This window comes from Hyperolius riggenbachi, chromosome 2, assembly GCF_040937935.1.
Source record: "Hyperolius riggenbachi isolate aHypRig1 chromosome 2, aHypRig1.pri, whole genome shotgun sequence".
Taxonomy (NCBI): domain Eukaryota; kingdom Metazoa; phylum Chordata; class Amphibia; order Anura; family Hyperoliidae; genus Hyperolius; species Hyperolius riggenbachi.
Genome location: NC_090647.1, coordinates 84,069,481 through 84,094,355, shown reverse-complemented (window position 1 = coordinate 84,094,355; position 24,875 = coordinate 84,069,481). Strand labels below are relative to the sequence as shown.

Here is a 24,875-nt window from a genome sequence, read left to right as displayed (position 1 = left end):
TCTATGAACTCGTCATACACCTAACAGAATACATTGGGGTGTCTTTTCTAAAATGGGGTCCGTTTCTGGGGTTCCTATACCGCCCTGGCATTTTACGGGCCCAAAACCGTGAGTAGTCTGGAAACCAAATGTCTCAAAAATGACTGTTCAGGGGTATAAGCATCTGCAAATTTTTATGACAGGTGGTCTATGAGGGGGCGAATTTTGTGGAACCGGTCATATGCAGGGTGGCCTTTTAGATGACAGGTTGTATTGGGCCTGATCTGATGGATAGGAGTGCTAGGGGGGGGGGGGGGGAGGGGGGTGACAGGAGGTGATTGATGGGTGTCTCAGGGGGTGGTTAGAGGGGAAAATAGATGCAATCAATGCACTGGGGAGGTGATCGGAAGGGGGTCTGAGGGGGATCTGAGGGTTTGGCCGAGTGATCAGGAGCCCACACGGGGCAAATTAGGGCCTGATCTGATGGGTAGGTGTGCTAGGGGGTGACAGGAGGTGATTGATGGGTGTCTCAAGGTGTGATTAGAGGGGGGAATAGATGCAAGCAATGCACTGGCAAGGTGATCAGGGCTGGGGCCTGAGGGCATTCTGAGGGTGTGGGCGGGTGATTGAGTGCCCTAGGGGCAGATAGGGGTCTGATCTGATAGGTAGCAGTGACAGGGGGTGATTGATGGGTAATTAGTGGGTGTTTAGGGTAGAGAACAGATATAAACACTGCCCTTGGGAGGTGATTTGACATCGGATCTGCGGGCGAACTATTGGTGTGGGTGGGTGATCAGATTGCCCGCAAGGGGCAGGTTAGGGGCTGATTGATGGGTGGCAGTGACAGGGGGTGATTGATGGGTGATTGACAGGTGATCAGTGGGTTATTACAGGGAAGAACAGATGTAACTAATGCACTGGCGAATTGATAAGGGGGGGTCTGAGGGCAATCTGAGCGTGTTGGCGGGTGATTGGGTGCCCGCAAGGGGCAGATTAGGGTCTGATCTGATGGGTAACAGTGACAGGTGGTGATAGGGGGTGATTGATGGGTAATTAGTGGGTGTTTAGAGGAGAGAATAGATGTAAACACTGCGCTTGGGTGGTGATCTGACGTCGGATCTGCGGGCGATCTATTGGTGTGGGTGGGTGATCAGATTGCCCGCAAGGGGCAAGTTAGGGGCTGATTGATGGGTGGCAGTGACAGGTGATTGACAGGTGATTAGGGGGGATAGATGCATACAGTACACAGGGGGGGGGGGGATCAGGAGGGGGCAGTGGGCAGGGGGGGGGGTGGAGATAAAAAAAAAACGTTGACAGATAGTGAGAGGGAGTGATTGATGGGTGATTAGGGGGGTGATTGGGTGCAAACAGGGGTCTGGGGGGTGGGCAGGGGGGGGTCTGAGGGGTGCTGTGGGCGATCTGGGGCAGGGGGGGGGGGGGGGAGAAATCAGTGTGCTTGGGTGCAGGCTAGGGTGGCTGCAGCCTGCCCTGGTGGTCCCTCGGACACTGGGACCACCAGGGCAGGAGGCAGCCTGTATAATACTTTGTAAACATTACAAAGTGTATTATACATACACTTTGTATGCGGCGATCGCGGGGTTAACATGCCGCCGGCGCTTCCGTATAGCGGGATGTTGCGGCGGGCGAGCGGTGACAGGCGCCGGATCGCGTCACGGATGACACGATCGCTCCGCCCATGCCCTTAAATGGACCGCCGCCTCTGTGGGTGAGCCGGTCCTTAAGGGCTCCACTTCCCGGCCGCCTCTGTGCGTTAGGCGGTCGGGAAGTGGTTAAGTCCTCAAGGGCCAAGGTCCTCACATGTTTGACACTGCTTAAAATTAATGTGACTGAATCAGGAAAGATGTGGTTCAAGCAGAAGACATTTCAGTCCATCCTTAACACTGGTATGGATATGGCCATTAAAGGAAACCTAAACCAATACGATGTAATTGAACTAACTTTATTTTTGAAATAATTTTTGAATTATTTTCTGCCACTTTTTTCCTTTCCTCAGCCTTTCTTTCTGCTGTATGGCTGATGCTATAGTTTCCAACCGACACCAAATATGGTGCTGCAGCCCATCAGAGAGGCTGACAGAGCTCATGCATTGAGTGAAGTGCACGAGTGTCTCATAGTCGGGCGTGCAGCCATCCTACCCTGCTATGCACAGCGTGCACAATTGAGAGGGGGACGACTTTTCTCTGGAACGCTGCGCACAGCAGCGTGTATAGGAAACAGGCGGCAGTGACGTGTGGGGGTGACGCGTGCCGGAACAAGCCACGTGTCTACAGTTTGAAAAAAAAAAAAAAAAAAAAACACATCGCCGGTTAGACCCAGCAGAAACAGTGACTGGCTCATCGACTGGCCAGTCGATGAGAGATACAGAGGGGGCTCCACAGAGGGATATAGCGAGGACGGGACAAACGTAAAAAGCAGTTCATGAGGTCTACTGCAGACACCCCTCCAGCTATGACGCTCCATATACCACTGTTTGTAGGCATCTGTTCTAACAATACTCTCATCCTGTACTTCCTGTGAGGTGTGGTCCAGTGTTGGTACAAGTTCAGATCTTCTCCACAATTGTCAAAAGCAGATTAAGGCAATAATGGCTCCAAAATATGAAACCCTTGCAGGGCTATGGAGTGGGCACAAATCATCCAACATTTATGAAACCTCTGACTCAAGGCATCAAAAAATTGCTTCAACTCCACAGCCCTGGATAAGAGCACCCAATTTTCCCACTTCAAACCCACCCACAGAGTAGCTACTGTGACTACAAAAACACAGCAGTTTAAGCATTTTTTTAATATTGTGCTTTACTGTACATTCAAAATGCAACCAGCAAACCTGGAAGTGGCTTTTCCTCCAATACAGAATGATGCAGCGCAGCTGCATGTAACCAGCAGGAAAAACTTTGGCTCAATCAGCACCTACCTGTGCATAACCCAAGATTCGAGAGATATATTAATGTAACAAACAAAAACAAAAAACAAAAACAAAAAAATTGACCCATCTCAGGAAGCAAACCATTAGAAATCATGGCACATCCCACAGAAATGGGTTACATAAACAAGGCCATTTTAACATAAAATATAAACACCGTTTAGAGTAACAGCAGTGCCAGTTACTGAATGCTGAGGTTCTGGAGTGGCGGCTCTGGAAGGCCAGAATTGGGGTCGTTTTGTATTACTGAGCTTGGGTCAGTTGCCTGCATGGATTTCTTCTTTGAAGACTTCTTCGGATTGTATCCAGAGAGGCGTGAAGCAAGACTTCTTCTGGGACGCTGTGGCTTCTCCTGGAATAGGAGATGACAAAATTAGAGGTCTGCACAGAACTGGGAAGCATTAGACACACACGGCATCTACTCCTTTATGCTGTAGAGGCATTTTTGCATTGACCTGAGGAAGCAGGCCACAACCCACGAAACAAGTCATTTGGACTAAATATTTTTCCAGTTGAACTGGTGTCTCTTCTGGAGAGGTAAAACTGAGAGATAACATGTAAACGAGAGGTAATTGCTTAACGCCCATATATTTTGGGTGCCTCCACCCCACACTTATCAGTCAGACCTCCTTTGGAGTCAGTAGCTTTACAGTTTTCTAGAAAGTGTATTGAACTACAGAAGAGTGACTGTCCAGTATCCAGCAGGACCTGGAACACCGAATACCCTGCAGGCTTATAGGGTATTTGCAGGAACTGCAACCCACCTTTGTGAGTAGATTATCATATACTTCACGACACTGCACCATTGGGCTCCCGGTCTCTCTATACTTCTCCCACCCAGATTATATCAAGGCCCTTTCCCATGGGAGGCTGAAAGTGGGCAATTCACTGTCTGGCAACTGCTCACATTTGCCATGTGCTTGGCACAGGCAAAGCAGTCCTCAGAAGCGATCTGCCACACATAGAAGTTACTGGAAGGGCTAATAATTCAACCCCCCCCCCCCCCCAAAAAAAAAAAAAACAAACAAAAAAAACAAACAAAAAACATTGCCATCCAAAATCAGGTTGTGTTGTGAGGTCATTTGATTTTCATTAACCACTTCACCCCAAGATGGTTTTTACCCTAATGGACAAGAGCGATTTTCACATTTACCTGCTCATCCCTTTCATTTGCCAATAGCTTAACCTATTTTAGTTCCTGGACGTAGAAACTACATCCAGGAACCATGCGCGCTTGAACGTACGCTCCCGGCCTGCGGTTCGTTAGCCAGGCAATCAGTGAATCGGGCTATGGTGCCCGATCACCGATTCCTCTCCCCCGCTGAAAAAGCGACAGCTTCTCTCGGAAGCTTAGCTTTTTCTGGCTGTTGCCTCCCTCCATGTGTCTTTCTAAGCGTATGTTATGCTTAGAGTGACGTCATGTAAACAAACTCATGGCCGCCATCTTGTGGCCAAAAAGTTAAACTACAACTAAAAGTAAAAAAAATTAAACTCAAGACAAATTTACATTATAAAAAACTATTGTTTACATCCGACCCTCCCAAAAATACCCAAATAAAAAAAAAAACACACATTACAATAAATAAAAAAAAAAAATGTAAATATTTACCTAAGGGTCTAAACTTTTTAAATATCAATCTTTATTTTAAACTTGTAAATCGTGATAGATGCAAAACGGAAAAAAAAAATGCACCTTTATTTCCAAATAAAATATTGTCGCCATACATTGTGATAGGGACATAATTTTAACGGTGTAATAACCGGGACATATGGGCAAATACGTGAGTTTTAATTATGGAGGCATGTATTATTTTAAAACTATAATGGCTGAAAACTGAGAAATAATGATTTTTTCCGTTTTTTTCTTATTCTTCCTGTTAAAATGCATTTACAGTAAAGTGGCCCTTAGCAAAATGTACCCCCCAAAGAAAGCCCAATTGGTGGCGGAAAAAACAAGATCTAGATCAGTTCATTGTGATTAGTGATAAAGTTATAGGCTAATCAACTGAAAACGACGGAACGCGAATGGGTTCATCACTACTAATCACAATGAAATGATCTATATATCTTGTTTTTTTCACCACCAATTGGGCTTTTTGGAGTGGATATTGGTTTTCAGTAATTACTTTTTTATTTTCTATGCATTTTAAAGGGAAATACAAGGAAAATAAACACCATTTCTCAAATTTCATCCCCTATGGTTTTAATATAAACACTGCTACTGTACATAAAACCCACACATTTTATCTGCCCATTTGTCCTGCTTATCACAAGATTTTAAAGGGAACCTTAACTGAATGGGGGGGTAAAGAGTTTCAATTACCTGGGGCAATTACCAGCCCCCTGCAGCAGTCCTGTGTCCTCGGAGCCGCTCTGGAATCCTCCGGTCCCCCGCTGTCACTTAGTTTCGTTTTTGACGACTCACCAGTCGGCCGGCATGCGTATTGACGCATTCCCTACTGCAAGTAGCGCTGTTGGACCGCAACACGTATAAAAATACGCGTTGCCACATATCTACGCGTGTGGAATGCGGCAACGTGTATTTTTGTACGCGTTGCGGTACGCAACAGCGCTAATTGCAGTAGGGAATGCGTCCAATAATACGCATGGCGGCCGGCCGACTGGTGAGTCGTCAAAAACGAAACTAAGTGACAGCGGGGGACCGGAGGATTCCAGAGCGGCTCTGAGGACACAGGACTGCTGCAGGGGGCTGGTAATAGCCCCAGGTAATAAAAAAAAAAAACTCTTTACCCCCCATTCAGTTAAGGTTCCCTTTAATTATGTCCCTAGTACAAAGTATGGTGACAATATATTTGGAAATAAAGGTGTATTTTTCTTTTGGGGGATTTTCACAATTTGCACGTGCACACGCAGGAGCACAGCAAAAAACACAAACTTAAGTTGACCTAGGTACATAAATACAGCAAATGTTGCCACTTTCTTATAGTAGAGAGCCTACTTAAAACAAACAATCTGTCCAGGATACGCAAGTCTGTTTACCCTTGTACTACATGGAGGTTGCAAAGTAGGCAATAATTTGATGTGTGAGCACCTTTAGGTTGGAATTTCAAGTGATCAGACAAGGAAAATGGGAGGGGTTGGTGAAATTATGCCCAGACAGGCGTTGGGGCGAAGCACCTGTTCTCGGCACAGCGCAGATTGTTAGAGCCAGCGCTGCGTGGCTGGTTTGGGCACTCAAAGTGTCAGCCAGACGCTGCACAAATCAGTTTGAAGCCAAGGTAATTCGGCTAATGGCAATGGCTGGTGCCCGAATTACATGTCATTCCCCTCCATTCTGAGATGCTACAACTCTGTGGAGGAATAGTGTTTAGCTTGAAATCAGGAGTTTGTGTAAGAGTAGGGTGAGCAGTCTTTCAGCTTTACCCTGCACTGAAGACATGCGCGCTGACAATGAATAGACACATTAGGAAGGAGGCAAAGTAAAATTTAAAGTTGTTGTAAATTCAAAAAAAGGGATAGCAAAAAGATGGTTTTTAGCCATTGCAGCAATGGTTGACTACTTCATCAAGCAGAGGGAAGCATTGAGGATGCTCTGGAATTCAACACTGCACAACTTTTCTCTTCACCTCTCATCTGATAGGCTGGCCTCCGGCTACACTAGGAGGCTCCTACCTACAGATGACAATCTCTAAGGGCTGGTGCACACAAGAGCGGTTCTGGAGCTTTAAGGGCCCGTTTCCACTAGAACGAATCCGCATGCGTTGTCTGCATGCGGATTCGCATAATCAATACAAGTGGATGAGACTGTTTCCACTTGTCAGTTTTTTGGTGCGTTTTTCTGTGCAGGATTTTTCTGCACGGTAGGGCCTGCAGAATTCGCCTGCGTGTGGAATGCAGGCGATTCGCAGGCAATGTATTTAATAGGGGAAATCGCACATGCGTTTTTTGCCGCGATTTTGCGTGCGAATTCGCACTAAAACTAATGTACATTGAGCCAGGCAGTGACATGGTTAAAATCGCTGATAGCCTGCCTATGCGGAATCGCGGCAAAAATCGCATGCGGAATCGCATCCGCATGCGATTTTGTCAGCGGTGGAATCCCAGCGATTCGCACCGCACTAGTGGAAACGGGCCCTAAAAAAAAAAAAAAAAAAAAAAAAAAAAAAAAAAAAAAAAAAAAAAAAAAGCTTGCAGGGGGAAAAACCACTTGGCTAATAAAAGTGAATAGGCTGGTGCACACCAGAGCGGTTCATATTTTTTCCCCCAAACTCCTGTCCTGCAGCATTTTTTAGATTTCTAAAGAGTTTCTGCCTCAATGTTAAAGGGGAACTTCAGCCTAAACAAACACTGTCAAGTTACATTAGTAGTGTGAATTAGAATAGATAGGTAATATAATCTCTTACCCACCCTGTTTTAAAAGAACAGGCAAATGTCTGATGCATGGGGGCTGCCATCTTTGTCATGGGGGCAGCCATCATTTTGGTTGAAAGGAAGGGACAAGGAGCAGGAGACAGTTCCAACTGTTCTGTGTCTTGATTACCCCTCCCAGGTGCACACACTAGGCTTCAAATGTCAAATTCAAAATGGGGGGGGGGGGAATTGCACCAAAACAGCAGAACTAGAACAAAAACATCAGAAATCCCATCATGCTTTGCACAGCATCAGGGGAAAAAAGGCTGGGCAGTTTTATTCTGTGCAGCTAAAAATAAGGCTTGTAAGAGAAAAAGTTCTGACGCTGTGAAACGGTTAAAGAAACACCAAGCCTTTTGAGTGCTGCTGAGTCGATTTTTAGTCCGGAGGTTCACTTTAAGTAGAGGAAAGTGAAAACGTTAGAACACAGCAGTTTTCCAAGCGTTATGTACAGTAAAGCTGTTCAGTAACAACTTTACTGTAACAATATATGACATCTGCTACATAAAAAGGCTCCAAAAAACGCTAGGCATGTTTAGAAAATTTCTAAACATGCCTAGAATCGCTCTGAAAAATCTGCTTCAAAAACCTCTAGAGTTTCGCAGATATGCTAGAGGTTTTTGGTGTGCACTGGCCCTTCGTCTGTAAAGGCAGAAAAGTGCCATGGCAGATTTTCAGGAAGTGGGCGTGGCAAGTCAACAAAACTTGTTTTTTTATGGCATAAGCAATCAGTTTTCTCCCATTACGGTTATAACTTTTGCTGCCTGTGCTGATGGTGTGGGGCTTATTTTCATACTGGAGGTCCACTTTTAAATGCAATTAGCTCGTAGTTAAAACAGGATACAAAGGTCTTACCATCTTTTTCTTCTGGGGATCATGGGTATTGGCATGCCTGTCCAGACTTTGCTGTAATAAAATAAAAATATATAATAGATTACACGATGAGTTTTAACAAGTTCTTGCAGCGCACAGATAATTAGATGGGAGACATTTATCTGACTAAAGGGTCCAGCTTTATCTCCTGTCTGGGAAGGTGGCCATGGATGATTGCTTCCGCTCAGTATGTGCACGTATGATCCACGTACGCCCAGCAGAACTAAGCAACTTGACACAGCTTTTTCCGTCCATGCAGGAGTGCTTCATTCTACTGGGCATGTGCAGACCTTACCTGAACATGCTCTACACTGTAGTGTTCCTGGACAGCAAACATTATCGACCCGCTTGGTCCATTAGGTTTAGAGGGTTCCCCAGTGCTGGAAAATTATCCAAGAAGTCTCTGGACTATTCCAAGGCCTCCCACTTATGAGGCAAAAAAATATAAATTTTACTTCAGGATTGCTCTGAAGCACTTCAGGATGCATACTGGAACCGGAATTTAAGGAGAAAAAAAACAAAAACAAAAAAAAGACAAAAAAAAAAAAAACAAAAACAAAAAAAAACTCATCCACTTACCTGGGGCTTCCTCCAGCCCGTGGCAGGCAGGACGTGCCCTCGACACCGCTCCAGAGGCTCCCAGTCTTCTCTGGTGGCTCATCTGACCTGGCTGGTCGGGCTTTTCTTTGCGCTCCAACATGCGTCTCATGCGGCCACGCTGACGGCGGACGTTCTATGGACTGCGCAGTACAGCCTGGAGGACGTCCGATGAAGTCAGCGCGACCGCGTGAGGCACAAGAGCCCGACCTGGAAGCCTGCCTGGCCAGGTCAGATGAGCCACCAGAGAAGACCGGGAGCCTCCGGAGCGGCGTCGAGGGCACGTCCTGCCTGCCACGGGCTGGAGGAAGTTCCCAGGTAAGTGCATTAGTATTTATTTCTCTGTGAACCCTCCCTTTAAGATTCAGGAAAGTGGGTGGTGCCTACAACAGCCAATCAAAATTCACCTGTTGATTTTCAAGGGAATATTTAAACTGCTGCCATTCTTACACTGTTAATGGCAGAGGCTTCAAACTTGCTACAGTCATTCATTGGGTGACTGGGGTCCAAATTCACTAAAGGGGCAGAACCACAAACAGCCAATCAGATTTCCTTGGTGGATAAACTGCTTCCATTCATACATTGTTGATGCCAGGAACCTGACAAACTTGGTCAGTGAGTGACTGTGTCAAGGATACAAAAAGTGGGCGGAGCCAAAAACAAATTACACTGGGAAAATATAAACTGCAGCAATTCTTACACAGCAGGGTTCTCAAACTGCACTGTTACTGGGATTAATATTCAGGAAAAATGAGTGGAGCCTACAACAGCCAATCAAAATTCACCTGTTGATTTTCAAGGGGAATATTTAAATTGCTGCCATTCTTACACTGTTAATAGATGCCTCAAACCTGGTACAGTTGGTCACTGGGTGACTGGGGTTCAAATTTGGAAAAGGGGCAGAGCCACAAACAGCCAGTCAGATTTGTTTAATTTCACTGGGAAAATACAAATTGATACCAAGGACCCCAAAGCTTACAAACGTGGTCATTGAGTGACTGTGTCCAGGTTACAAAAAGTGGGTGGAGCCAAGACCTAGATTTTTCTTTTTTACATGGGTAAATATAAACTGCAACCATTCTTACACTTAATGGCAGGGTTCCCAAACTGGACACAGTTGACAACTGGGTGACTGGAATTAATATTCAGAAATGTGCGCGAAGCTGAAGGCTACAACAGCCAATCAAAATTCAACTACTGATTTTTCAAGGGGAATAATGCTACCATTCTTACACAGATAATGGCAGAGGCCTAATACAGTCAGTCATTGGGTGACTGGGGTCCAAATTCACTAAAGGGGTGAATCCACAGCCAACCAGATTGATTTCAGCCATTCTGTTATTAGCAGGGTTCTCAAACTTGACACAGTTGGTCAATGGATGACTGGGAGTAATATTCAGGAAAGTGGGTGGAGCCTACAACAGCCAATCAAAAGTCACCTGTTGATTTTCAAGGGAAATATTTACATTGCTGCCATTCTTACACTCTTCATGGCAGTGGCCTCAAATCTGGTACAGTCACTGGGAGACTGGGGTTCAAATTCTAAAAAAAGGGCACAGGCCACAAAAAGCCAATCAGATTTGTGTAATTTCAATGGGAAAAGTGCAACTTATTGATGCCAAGGACTCCAAAGACTATAAAAACTTGGTCATTGAGTGACTGTCAAGGTTTGAAATAGTGGGCGGAGCCAAAAATATGGTAACTAACTATTTACATGGAAAAATTGCAGCCATTCTTACACTGTTAATGGCAGGGTTCTCAAACTTGACACAGTTGGTCACTGGGTGACGAATTAATATTCAGAAAAGTGGGTGGAGCCTACAACAGCCAATCAAAATTTACCTATTGATTTTCAAAGGGAATATTGAAACTGCTGCCATTTTTACACGGTTAATGGCAGAGGCCTCAAACCTGCTACAGTCTTTCATTAAGTGACTGGGGTTCAAATTCACTAAAGGGGCAGAGCCACAGCCAATTAGATTTCTTTGCTGGATAAAGTGCTTCCATTCACATGATTTTAATGCCAGGAACCCGAAAGTTCACAAACTTGGTCATTGATTTGGTCACACAGTCGTGTAAAGGTTACAAAAAGTGGGTGGAGTTAAACATTTCTTGGGGGGGGGGGGGGTGTGGGGGGGGGGGGGGACTGCAGCCCTTCACTGTTATGGCAGGGATCTCAAACTCTGCAGTTGGTTACTGGGATTAATATTCAGAAAAGTGGGCAACGCCCCCCAATCTCTCCCCCCCCCAAAAAAAAAAAAAACACCCCAAGGAGGTACAGAAAAACAAAAGTTTGCTTTCCTAAAACAGAAAGAATTTGCGATAATTCAGGTTGGAGTAAGCTCGAGATGTCTCCCAGGCACCACTGCTGAATATATGCAAATTAATTTGCATATATTCAGCAGTGGTGCCTGGGAGACATCTCAAGCTCACTCCAACCTGAATTATCGCAAATTTTCTGTTTTAGGAAAGCAAACGTGTGTTTTTCTTAACATCTTAGTAAGGGGGCTTTTAGGACCATTGTAGTCCCTTACACACCCCAATGAGTTCTGGGTCACCATGAGCTTGCTGGTTAGTCTGTGCCTCAAGGAGGTACAAGGAGACACAATCACAAGACACGCCTGCACCATGGGCACGTTTTAGTACATTTTCTCCCCTGGTTTTTGTCCTCTAAACCTAGGGGTGTCTAATGCTAGGTGACACAGATCTTCTGGCAGATCACTTTCCAACATGTGCGACCCGATTTCAGATTCTGTCAGTTCTATGGAAAAATCGATTGGAAATCAGATTGGACATGTTGGAAATAAGCGATCTGACAGCAAATCTGCCAGAAAATCTATATAAAAAACTGTAGGTAAGAGTATCCTGAGTAATCTACTGCATGCCACCATTTGTTGTTACAGTTCATCTAAGGACTCACAGATCTACCCTGGACAAGAAGCTTACCCGATCCCCATTCATTTTAGATTATCCAATGCCAAAGTGCACAAATGCAAAAGGGGTTGGGGGGGGGGGGGGGTGAATGAAACTATTGTGGAGAACACTCACCTTCATTGCAAAGCTCTTATCACATCCAGGCTGCTGGCAGGCAAAAGGGCGCAGCTCCTCATGGAAGGACAGGATGTGACTCTGAAGGTTGAACTTTTTAGTGTAGGTCCGCTCACAGCCCTCTCGGGGGCAGCGCAGCACCAGTCTCTCTTCATCATGGGTTCTCTTGTGCTCCTTCAGGTGCCATCGCCTCTTAAACTCACGATTACATAATTCACAAGTTACAGTTTCTACAGAAAAAGGAAACAAAGTTCTTCTATACAAGAGAAAAAAAAGATGTGGAATTCTGGGAATTAAAGAAAGGCTGTGGACTTTCTTTGGCTGCTTCAGTGCAATGAGAACATGTCCTGTGCAACAGACTGACGAGCATCCTCCTGCACTTTTCAGCAGCCAGCCAGTTAGCTGTGGACTGAGATCTGTACCATTTTAAACTGATCAATCACTTTAAACACGGCCCAATAGGTTTTATGTGGTAAATGCTGTTCTAATGGGTTTTTAAATGGAAGGAGCAGGGGAGCGGGGGGTGGGGGAGATTCTGCCAATTACCGTATATACTCGCATATAAGCCGACCCGCATATAAGCCGACCCCCCAACTTTTCCCTGAAAAAACTGGGAAAAATGATTGACCCCCATATAAGCCGGGGGTAGGAAATGCTGGATTGGTGCAGCCCCCCAGTGTGTCCCAGTATAGCTAGTATAGTGCCCAGTATAGCTAGTATAGTGCCCAGTATAGGTAGGTAGTGCCCAGTATAGCCAGTATAGTGCCCCAGTTTAGCCAGTATAGTGCCCCAGTTTAGCCAGTATAGTGCCCCAGTTTAGCCAGTATAGTGCCCCAGTTTAGCCAGTATAGTGCCCCAGTTTAGCCAGTATAGTGCCCCAGTTTAGCCAGTATAGTGCCCCAGTTTAGCCAGTATAGTGCCCCAGTTTAGCCAGTATAGTGCCCCAGTTTAGCCAGTATAGTGCCCCAGTTTAGCCAGTATAGTGCCCCAGTTTAGCCAGTATAGTGCCCCAGTTTAGCCAGTATAGTGCCCCAGTTTAGCCAGTATAGTGCCCCAGTTTAGCCAGTATAGTGCCCCAGTTTAGCCAGTATAGTGCCCCAGTTTAGCCAGTATAGTGCCCCAGTTTAGCCAGTATAGTGCCCCAGTTTAGCCAGTATAGTGCCCCAGTTTAGCCAATATAGTGCCCAGTTTAGCCAATATAGTGCCCAGCATAGCCAATATAGTGCCCAGCATAGCCAATATAGTGCCCAGCATAGCCAGTATAGTGCCCAGCATAGCCAGTATAGTGCCCAGCATAGCCAGTATAGTGCCCAGCATAGCCAGTATAGTGCCCAGCATAGCCAGTATAGTGCCCAGCATAGCCAGTATAGTGCCCAGCATAGCCAGTATAGTGCCCAGCATAGCCAGTATAGTGCCCAGCATAGCCAGTATAGTGCCCAGCATAGCCAGTATAGTGCCCAGCATAGCCAGTATAGTGCCCAGCATAGGTAGGTAGTACTCCCGGCTCCCTCCCCGCCGCTGCTATTACCTGCAGGCAGCGGCCGCTTCCTAATCCGCGTTCTTAAACTTTTCAGCGTGTATCACAGCAGCGCGCCCGGCGCTGCTGCTGTGACGATGCAGAGTGCAGGAAAGAGCGCGGCTCCCTATAACGGCGATCTGTATCGCCGTTACCAAGGGAACCGCTCTTTCCTGCCCCTGCATCGTCACAGCAGCAGCGCCGGGCGCGCTGCTGTGATACACGCTGAAAAGTTTAAGAAGAGGAACGCGGATTAGGAAGCGGCCGCTGCCTGCAGGTAATAGCAGCGGCGGCCGCGGGGGGAGCGGGGCGCGGAACACCCACCACCCACCACTATACCACCAGGGAAGACTCGCATACAAGCCGACCCCCCAACTTTTGACCCCCTTTTTGGGGGTCAAAAATTTGGCTTGTATGCGAGTATATACGGTATGTGCATTTTGGAGGAAGCCCTGTCACATTACGAGCATTTAATACTGTTGTACACCAGTCAACGTAAACTGGGGAGGGGGGCACTAATACTAGGGAACACTTTATAAAACTAAGTTTTTTGGTTGCTTTGAAGAGGTGTTTAAAGAGAAACTATCACAGAAATCTTAAAAATGTAAGACACAAATAAGAAGTACATTCCTCCCAGAGTAAAATAAGCCATAAATTACTTCTTTCCTACATTTCTGTCACTTACAGTAGGTAGTAGAAATCTGACATTGCCGACAGATTTTGGACTAGCCCATCTTCTCATAGGGGGGTCCCTTTATTTTTAAAAGCACTTAGTGAAAGGCAGTTGCTCCGTCCAACTGCCAATAGAATGTAAAGTGAGCAGGGAGGCTGGCCAGAATCTTTGTATAAATCTTTCAGGGAATGTCTTTATAAAGAATAAAGTCCCTGCTGAGAATCCCCTATGGAGTGATTCATAGCAGATGGCACAGACATGGGGCATAATGTTTCAGTCCTTTACAAAAATGTTTTACTAGTACTAAAGCTGCTCTTGCATGCAAAAGATACCTGAATGGTCAGTTGCCAAATGTTTCAAGTAGTCCGTCCAAGTCTTTCCCACAAACTGGCAACTGGAATTTTTCCTACAAGGGTAGCCTGAAAAGAGAATGTACATAAACTTATTAACTTTACAGCACATGTGGTACAGTAGAATCCATTTACACTTCAGACTGGGTCAAGTAGTAAACTATATTAGAATTAGTTACACATTGTATATTTATACAGGCACATTACCGGGCCCTGGGGACTGAGAAGTTAACTATACCGAGACCCTACTAATGTATATATCAAATCTTGGTTTTGCTGTGGCTTAGTGAACACAAATGACAGCAGCTACTGACTTAGTTCGTAAAGCCATGCACAGATCTGGTAGTGGTCTACTACCACATGGATTAAGCTGCCTGGTGTCAACTCAACTCTGATCCAGACCTCCACATCTGGTCTCAAAGTATTAGTTTTCCCACTGATCTGCACATCCAACTGCTGTACCACTAAAGAGAAGGGGGAGGAAAAAACAAAACAAAAACCCAACCCCACACGAGGAAGTTACCTGCATGAACTTTTTCATGGCGTTTAAGTTTAGAAGGTGTAGGATAGCTTTTGTTGCATCCTTCATGTGTACATCTAAAAGAGAAAAAAAAAAAGTGCAGATTTGTTAAACAATATGCTGATAGCAAGACAAGACAGAACATTTATATTTTCTCCCGGCAGGCTCAAAGCACCAGAGCTGAAGCCACTCAGTAGCAGGAAGGAAGTCTAGACCAAGGACTCCTTACTGAAGAGGTGCTGGCTTACTGAACAAGAGCTGAGATCTGAACCCTGGTCTGCTGTGTCAGAAGCAGAGCCCTTAACCAGTGCAGTATACAGCAGGGATCAGGAACCTTTTTGGCCAAGAGCCATGACCACATTTTAAAATGCAATTCAGTGAAAGCCATACAAGATGTTTCAAACTAAATACAAGTACAATTGGAGCGGCCGTTAGTTTGGGGGGGGGGGGGTGTACAGTCCGTGGGCGCCTTAAGCTGCGCTATTTGAGAAGCCCAGCTTAGTGGATCAACCCCGACTGATTTGTCTGCAAGCCAGACGCAGCCATCAGAATAGCCACATGTGGCTCCCAGCCATAGGTTCCCTACCCCTGCGATACAGCAGTCATCTCCCAGTGAATTAGGAACACAACCAGCAAGCAGTCACACAAAGCAGCTATTCTCAGATATTTTGTTGCACAGAACTTCCCATTGGTCTCGGTACAGATTGATCAGACAGCTGTGCATGAACAGAGAAACCTATACAGAGACAAATGAGATTTGCAGACACATCAGATCTTGCAAAGACCACTAGAATTATTGCTCAGTCATTTATGATCAGCAGAATCCTGTTCTGATTAGCCCCCCTGGTGGTACAGATGAGCCAGACTCATCCAGCAAAAAATACAGTATGTCCCTCCAAACTGTACAATGCATTTTCTGTTTATATACACTGCAAAAAGAAAAACCCATACCGACCCTTGACTAATATAGAGTACTACAGACTGTCACCAATAGGAAAAAGGTTTCACATTATTGAAACAAGTTTGTATCTAGCCAAGTGCACACAGAATATATTGTGAGCAGAGTGTATATTTTTAGTATATAATAAAAAAAAAAAAAAAAAAAAATAAAAAAATGCACACATTACCTGGGGCTTCCTCCAGCCTGATCGTTCCCTCGCCGTCCTTTTCACCTCCCGAATACTGCAGAATGGCTCCTGGTAACTACAGCCATCAAGCATAATGTGGCTCCTGTGGTCGGGAGCGTTCTGCACAGTAGTACTATGCAGGTGAAGAACGCTCCCCACTATGGGAGCACGCGTGCAGCCGAGCATGGGCAGCAAGCCCGACTCCCAAAGTTCCCAGAAGCCATAACAGAGGATGCAGTAGGCTGGGACGGATAAGGCGGAAGGGGGCAGGAGGAAGCCCCAGGCATTCATGAGTTTTTTTTTTTATTGCTTTTTTATTATCAATCTCAGGTGCTCTTTAAAGCTTGTACACACCCAACAAAGTGCATGACTGACTCCGTGACATACCATTTGCACGACTTGTCTTTTCCATGCACCAAGCAACTGAATGAGCAACGCATCAACATACTACACACCCGAAAACGATGTACTGTATTCATTACAAGTACATTGTTCAAATGACGTACACAAGCGGCCAACTGCACGATATCAGCCCAACAGTCATGTGAGTTGATCTTCCGGATAGATCATGCAAAATGCTTGTTATCAGTCACTCATCTAGTCATTTGCCACACGCATGATTGTCGTCCAACAGACAACAGACAGCATTTAGGCAGTTTTTTTTTTGAGCACACGGGAATTTATACTTAATGGATTAGTGAATAGATAAAAGAAAAAAACCTTACACAAAGGGCTGCTGGTTTGTGTGAATGTACTGATGGACTTTCAGCTGATTGTGCTTCTTGAAGGATTTGCCGCAGTCTACAAAATGACACTGAAAATATATATATAAAAAAAAATTATAATTAACAAGCTGTATGAATGTATTCATGATTGAGTAGATAAGGTAGAAAGTAATGTTGCTATTTTTATTCAGATGATGCAAAGTGATAGTCACATATTTACAAAGGGATCTGGATAGGATGACTACATGGGCAAGAGAACATGGCAGAAGAAATTAAATATTGAAAAATGGAAAGTCAAGCATCTTGGTCATGGCCTAGCAACATGTGACGAAGCGGATAAAGATTAGAACAAAAATCTTGGAGGGACTTGGGGAGTACTGGTTGACAATGCGTAATCAATACAAAGCAGCTAAAGCAAATAACATTTTGGGAGTCAAGGAAAAAAAAAAATCCCAAATGGGATAGGGAGGCAGGTTGCCTGCTACATGACATGCCTCTGCACAACCGCCCCCCCCCCCCCCCCCCCCCCGGAAACGTCAACAAGCAGCTTGTCAGCATCTAACTGGGGAAGGAGTGTCCCTTGCAGGAGAAGAACTCCTGCAACACCCACTGGGCTAGCCACACAGATGAGGTAGTAGGTTTATTAATATTCTGGTTCTGATTAACTTTAGAGCCAGTGTTCAGTGGCAAACAAAGTATTAAAAAGAAAAAAAATGTGAAACTCCTTCCATAATATCCTGGCAAGAAGCCATGAATACTCTACAACAGAATCATGGGATTGGTATCCAACATCATGAGATCTGCAGGACACTCAGCTCAGAGGAACGAGCGCAGCTTGTAGTGTTTCACATCTGCAAGACAAGAGCCTGGAATCCAGCAGATTAAAATATATTCTTACCACATACAGAACACTTGGAGAGACATGAGCTCGCTGGTAGTGTTTCTTCATGGTAGACTTTGTTGTAAATCTCAATTCACAGTCCGCAGCATCACACCTGAAAGGCAACAGTGTTTATTAACCAGCAGAATGTCACGACAACACCCAAGGATCCCCATGTCTGAAAACCAGCCAATTCCCCAACCCATCACCACACACAGTCTGAGGCTCTGCACACCTGCGTTAAAAAGGGGTGAACTGTTCGCAGATTGGAACCTGTACAAATTGAAGCGAACAGATCCAATGTGAACCTATGGATCCATACCACGGAACGGAGCACAAGTTTCCCACAGCACCAATTTTTTCCGGACCGCTCGTTGAGCCCAGTGGAATGGAAAACAGAAGCTGAAGCGCTGCATTGGGGGAAATGAGTGGGGAGGGGGGACAAAAAACAAACAAAAGTCTTCTGTCTTCAATTGTAGCCAGGCGGTAGGGAGGGTTTCTTCCAGGCTTCTGCCTTCAATTGCCTCCCACGTGGTGTCACGCGACTACCATGCTTCCTCCTTCAAACCAGAAGGAGAAAGCGTGGTAGTCACATGACGCAACGTGGGGGGCAATTGGAGGCGGAAGCCTGGAAGAAACCCTCCCTATTGCCCAGCTGCAATTGAAGACGGAAGCCTGGGTAATTTTTATCCCTTCCTCACCCGCCTGGCTGCTGCAGCAATTGGAGTGAAAACTGATCCGATCGACCGGTGATCAGATCAGTTTTCACTGATCCGGCTGCCAGTGTGAACCAAGCCTTACAGATCCGGTGAAGCGGAAACCGGATCCACTTGGCTTTATTGCCCATTGTGAACTGAGCCTGAACGAATTGATTGGTAATCTGTAGACCCCAGACAGCCAAATATTAAAAAAGGTAGAGGGATATGGAGGCTGCCAATTTTATTTCCTTTTAAACAATACCAATTGCCTGGCAGTCCTGCTGTTCTTTCATGCATCAGTAGTGTCTTAATCACACCCCTGAGACAAGCATTGTAAGAGTTCAAGGGCAGGGTTCACCCCAGGCTCTTTTAGCCAGCTGCACCACCGAGTAATTTTAGGGAGCACCCGGCTGTCACCAGCTTGCTGCCTCACACTTTATGCAGGGTTGCACCACCCCTGCATTCCCCCCCCCCCCCCCTTGCACCCCAACCCAGCTACCTTTTCATGCCAGAGTGGAAAAAACATTTCTGGGGAGAACACTGCAGGAGCTTTCAGCACTGCACTAGGTGTAAAAGACTGATGCCTGGCAGACATTTCAGAAGCCAGATTAAAAATAGATCCATGAACCACTGCGAGGTGTAAAACAAATCAGATAAAAATTTAAAAAAAACCTGTGTTAAGTGTATAGCATCTTTTAACCATGTATGCTATGCGGACGTAAGCCTCACATCCACAGTGGCAGCTGCTACAGCCGCAGGGACGCGTTAGTCACGTCCCGACAGTTTGGGGTGCTTTGCGGGCAAATGCCGCGATCGCGATGTTGCTGGTAGCAAGGGGGGGGGGGGGGGGGGGGTTGGCTGCAGGGGACAAAAGTCCCATATGCCAAGCCGTACATGTCCGCCGAGAAACTGTGTTTACTCTTATCCAGAGCCGCCGCGCTTCCTTCCGCCGCCGATCATTACATTTATGAAGTTCCCATTCATTAATCTTCCCGCAAGCCACCCGTGATAGCAGGTTTCCATTGAAGCCTGCGTCACTTCCCTAGTTACAATGTAGCAACACATGGTTTCCTATGCAGCGTACTTCTACCCTAATAGGATTTGCTCAGCTTGGACATCGTGTGTCCAAATAGTAAAACTACACCTACTGGCGTGCGTGTGTGTATAGAGGGCATATTGCAATGTATGTAAAACTGGAAAAAAAAATATATATATATATACACCTTTATTTCCAAATAAAGTCACCAAACAATATACTAGGGATGTAATTTTAACATTACAATAACCGGGACAAATGGGCAAATAAAATGTGTGGATTTTAATTATGGTAGCAGGTGGTATTTTAAAATTATAATAGCTGAAAACTGAGAAATAATGGATTTTTTCTTCCATTTTTTTTAATATTCCCATTAAAATGCATTTCAAATAAAATGATTAACATAATGTACTTCCCCAAAAAAAAAAAAAAAAATTATATATATATATATATATATATATCTTGTCGGTGGTAAAAAAAAAAAATCATTTAGTTGTGATAAGTAGTGATAAAGTTATTGGTAAATGAAAGGGAGGAGCGCTGAAATGGGAAATTTCCTCATCCATAAGGTGAAAACAGCCCATGGGCTGAATTTATTAATGTAACTCATTTCTAAGAATGCACGCAGCACTGGTCACTGCTATAGCACACTTACTTGCAGGGCCTTTCCCCAGTGTGCACCATTGAATGGCGGGTCAGATGGAACAGACTCACAAAGCTCTTGGCGCATCCTTCGTAGTTACAGGGAAAAGGTTTCTGCAGATACAGAAGAAAATATGTACTTGGCATTTATATAAAACCCATTACTGCACACCTCTTATTTGACGGGGAAAAAAAAAAAAAAAAAGAGCTTTCATGCTAGAGTCACTTTCTGGAGCTCTTCCACACTAATGCTGGGAAGTACGTCAAAATAACCCTCTGTAAGCATTCTGATGTTGCTTACAGGAAGCACCACACTGTTTTGATTGAATCCCTAGAAGTCAGACAAAAGGTTCTACTACATACTTGTCACTAGGGATGGTTTTATATGGCCCAACAGCAGCAAGAATAGTGGCAGTACAGCCAGCAATGATCAGCAGCAGGAATCACTACATGCAGCAATAGTAGTAGTAATAGAGGCTGTGGCAGCATCAGGAATAGCAGCATAGTAGAAGCAATAGTAGGAATGGCAGCAACACAGCCAGCAGTGATCAGCATTAATACTAGCTGCAGTATTAGAAGCAGGCAGCACAGCCAGCAATGATGAGCAACAGCAAGAGGCAGGCAGTAAAGCCAGCAGTGACCAGCAGTAGTAATAGCAACACAACCAGCAATTATCAGCAGACACTAGCAGTACAGCCACTAATCAGGCAACACTAGCAGTGATCAGCAGTACAGCCAATCTATTTATAAAGCACCAACATATTCCATGGCGCTGTACAATGTAATGCTGGGAATACACAGGTCGATCCGGCGACCGATTAGCCGCCGGATCGACCCAAGCCGCGTCCCCACCCGTTCGCACGGATCAATTACCGCTCGTCCCCGCCTTATCAGCGCTCGATTCCCTACCATTGTCTGCCAGCGGGGATTGAGCTGCTTGATCGGGCCAGTTGATTATTATCAGCTGGTCGATACACGGTACAGAAACATACAGTGTATCCCCAGCATAAGAAAAACAAACCAGGGATACATAATGATACAGACAACAATCATCAGTTGGAAGAAGCAGCAGCATACTGCCAGCAATAATCATCAGACACTAGCAGTGATTAGCAGTACAGCCAGCAATAATCACCAGACACTAGCAGGGATCAGCAGTACAGCCAGCAATGATCACCAGTTGGAAGAGGCAGCAGCATACAGCCAGCAATGATCACCAGTTGGAAGAGGCAGCAGCATACAGCCAGCAATGATTACCAGTTGGAAGAGGCAGCAGCATACAGCCAGCAATGATCAGCAGACACTAGCAGTGATTAGCAGTACAGCCAGCAATGATCACCAGTTGGAAGAGGCAGCAGCATACAGCCAGCAATGATCAGCAGACACTAGCAGCGATCAGCTGTACAGCCAGCAATGTTCACCAGTTGGAAGAGGCAGCAGTACAGCCAGCAGTGATCAGCAGTACAGCCAGCAGTGATCAGCAGTACAGCCAGCAGTGATCAGCAGTACAGCCAGCAGTGATCAGCAGTACAGCCAGCAGTGATCAGCAGTACAGCCAGCAGTGATCAGCAGTACAGCCAGCAGTGATCACCAGTTGGAAGAGGCAGTAGTACAGCCAGCAATGATAAGACACTAGCAGCGCTCAGCAGCAGGAAGAGGCGGCGGCAGCAGCACATGTCTGACCTCCCCGGTGTGTTTGCAGAGATGCGCCTGCAGCTTCCAGCTCTTGTTATAGGCCGCACTGCAGTCCGGGAAGGAGCAGATGTAGCGCTTGTACACGGCAGGCAGAGCCTTCTCCCCCATACTGCGGCCACACTGCACCGGCTCCGCGAGAGTCACTCCGCCAGCCCGGGGAATCACTGACACCGCCATTGCCCGGCTTTCCGCACGTGGGGCTGAACCACTTGCGAGCGTCTTCCGGGGGTGGGCGGGACCACTGGACACAGAGATACAAGACGGTCTTCAGCTGCTTTTCACGCGGAAACTGTTCCTGTGATCTTTTCTTATAACCGGCTACACAATATCAATAACAGATTTAGCATGTTTGGCTTTAATTGCCCCGAGTACACGCAGGAGGTCTTGGTTCGGTCCCCCCTCAGATCACGTGATCACTTTGAAGTCGCAGAGCGCCATCTTCGTAGAGGTTTGACAATCTGCGTCACATGACAGCAGTGACAGCTGAGCCCAGCACTCACTTGTCACTGGCGCGGGAGAATATTTGCTAATGGGCAAAGCTCATATACATTCTTATATTTTAACATAAACCTACCACTTCCTCCATGGAAGCTCAGCACTGTATATTATACTTAAAGTGTAACTGTCGGGCCTAAAATAAAAAATCAACTCTTTATTTTTATCTGGTAAACAAGTAATAAGGATGCTAACCAGTAGAGATGGAAAGTTCGAATCTTTTCAATGATCCGGATGATTCGAACCGGATCATTGAAAAGATCCGGATCTTTGATCCGAATCTCTGATCATTTTACTAGGGAAGCATTCGGGGGTGAAATGACTAGCAGGACAGGAGAAGGGGAGGGGGGTGGACACAGAGAAGGGGAGAAGCAGGGCCGGTCTGCCCATGAGGCGGGGTGAAACAATTGCCTCAGGCGGCACTTCTGGGGGGGCGGCAACCGGTCGGGGGGGGGGGTCCACCGAGCTGGAAGGGGTAGCGGGCAGGAAGGGGGTATTGGGCACAGTGGTGGGGAGGCGGGTCGGACCTCCCCTCCCTCGCCTCGGTCTCCCTATCTGCGCTCCCCCTCCAGCTTTTAGCCACTACTGGTAAGAGGCAGCGGGCGGGGACGACTCACCTCTTCCGCGTTCCAGCGTGCGTTCTATTGTCGTCACTTCCTGCAATGCCGCCCACTGTATTGTAAGTGGACGGCATTGCAGGAAGTGATGACAGTAAAACGCATGCTGGAACGCGGAAGAGGTGAGTCATCCCTGCCAGCTGCCTCTTACCAGTAGCGACTAAAAGCTGGAGGGGGAGCGCAGATAGGGGGACCCAGGCGAGGGAGGGGGGTCTGAACCCCCTCCCCACCACTGTGCCAAATACCCCCTTCCTGCCCGCTGCCCCCTCCAGCTCGATGGCCCCCCACCCACGGCTTGGGGGGGGGCAGCGATTTTTCCGAAGTTTGCCTCAGGCGGCAAAAAGTCTAGGGCCGGCCCTGGGGAGAAGATGGACAGAGGGCAGGGAGTGGACAGAGAAGGGACAAGCAGACAGCAGAAATGTTTGTTTGCACACAATACCCACATGCTGCAATCATAAGCTTTACATATATTTCACCTATATGTTCATCTGTATATTCTGAAAGCAAATGTCGCACAGTGAAAGAAAGCATTCCCCAAAGCATTCCCAGAAGTGAAGTGCAGCTGTTTAGAGCGAGTACAGGAGGATCATATTGCACAGCAATCACAGTGCCTGCAAAGTTACTGAGCTGAGCTAAAAGTTTCCAATGTGTTCACTGTGCACAACTATGGAACAGACAGCCTATAATGAGCAGCACATTATAGCCAGTATGTGTGCTCTACACATATCTGGCAGTGGCACCCATGTCCCCTCTCTCCCATCTACTTGTGGCTGTGCAAGGCTGGCTCCCATCCAACAGAGCGATCCATCTCTGCTCTGCTTCCAGGACCCCGCTGCCTGCTGAGAGGGGGACTTGTCGCTCCTGGCCCCGCCCCTTTTGCGATCCGAATCACTCATTTTGATGATTCGGATGATTCGACTCACAAAATAGATTCGGATCAAAGATCCGAATTGTTCATGATCTGGACAACACTACTAACCAGGCAATCCAAAAGTTAACCACTTGAGGACCCACCCTTTACCCCCCCTTAAGGACCAGCGTTATTTTTTGTGATCTGTGCTGGGTGGGCTCTGCAGCCCCCAGCACAGATCAGGTTTCATGCAGAGCGATCAGATCGCCCCCCTTTTTCCCCCCTATGGGGATGGTGTGCAGGGGGGGTCTGATCGCTCTGGTGGGCAGGCTAGTTGCGGGGGGGGGGGGCACCTCAAAGCCCCCCTCCGCGGCGACATTCACCCCCCTCCCTCTCCTACCTGTCCCCCCGGTGATCGGGGCTGCACAGGACGCTATCCGTCCTGTGCAGCCAGTGACAGGACGTCCCCTGTCACATGGCGGCGATCCCCGGCCGCTGATTGGCCGGGGATCGCCGATCTGCCTTACGGCGCTGCTGCGCAGCAGCGCCATACAATGTAAACAAAGCGGATTACTTCCGCTTGTGTTTACATTTAGCCTGCGAGCCGCCATCGGCGGCCCGCAGGCTATTCACGGAGCCCCCCGCCGTGAATTGACAGGAAGCAGCCGCTCGCGCGAGCGGCTGCTTCCTGATTAATCAGCCTGCAGCTGGCGACGCAGTACTGCGTCGCTGGTCCTGCAGCTGCCACTTTGCCGACGCACGGTATAAGCGTGCGGTCGGCAAGTGGTTAAAATCACTATTACTTTTATTGATAAATGATCATTCCTCAGTTTACACGACTCTTATTTGGTACACAGAGAATGGTACACAAAAGAAAAGTTGCAGGGCATGTTGGGTTATCCTTTTTTGCTTCTCTACTTCCCCTCAGAATTAACTAATGCAGCCTGATTGGCTGAAGCCTCTTTTCCTCCTGTTTTCCCCTCCCACTCATCTGTTCCTCTCTGATTGGCCAATATTTATCATTCTGAGACAATGCACTTTCTATACTGAAGGGTGGGCAAATCAGGCAGAGGAGACTAATGCTGGGAATACACCAGACAATTTTCTGTTAGATTCTTCTGTTAGATTTTTCTGTTCGATTTTCTGTTGGAATGCATAATTAGATTATTTTCTATAGAGAATGGTCATTATCTCTGGTGCATTGTGTTCTGTTTATCTCCTGCTGAGTAGAACAATGCCT

At 46.5% G+C, this 24,875-nt stretch overlaps 1 protein-coding gene across 1 annotated transcript; it reads right to left on the bottom strand.

Annotated features, from left to right (window-relative positions):
* Positions 1-2,776: 2,776 nt before the first annotated feature.
* GTF3A (general transcription factor IIIA) lies at positions 2,777-21,887 on the bottom strand. Its single transcript, XM_068266999.1, has 9 exons — positions 21,662-21,887; positions 19,992-20,092; positions 17,621-17,717; positions 16,723-16,811; positions 14,874-14,947; positions 14,333-14,419; positions 11,812-12,041; positions 8,149-8,199; positions 2,777-3,274 (listed from the first exon to the last, which is right to left on the bottom strand). Exons 1-9 carry the CDS (start codon positions 21,848-21,850, stop codon positions 3,104-3,106), a joined length of 1,089 nt encoding a protein of 362 aa, XP_068123100.1. The 5' UTR covers positions 21,851-21,887; the 3' UTR covers positions 2,777-3,103.
* Positions 21,888-24,875: the final 2,988 nt, after the last annotated feature.

Coding starts and splice junctions, on each gene's coding strand:
- GTF3A (XM_068266999.1), bottom strand. CDS start 21,850: ATGGCGGTGTCAGTGATTCCCCGGGCTGGCGGAGTGACTCTCGCGGAG. Junction 17,718..19,991: donor ACTGGGGAAAGGCCCTGCAA/GTAAGTGTGCTA, acceptor GTTGCCTTTCAG/GTGTGATGCTGCGGACTGTG. Junction 8,200..11,811: donor ATAAGAGCTTTGCAATGAAG/GTGAGTGTTCTC, acceptor ATTTTATTACAG/CAAAGTCTGGACAGGCATGC.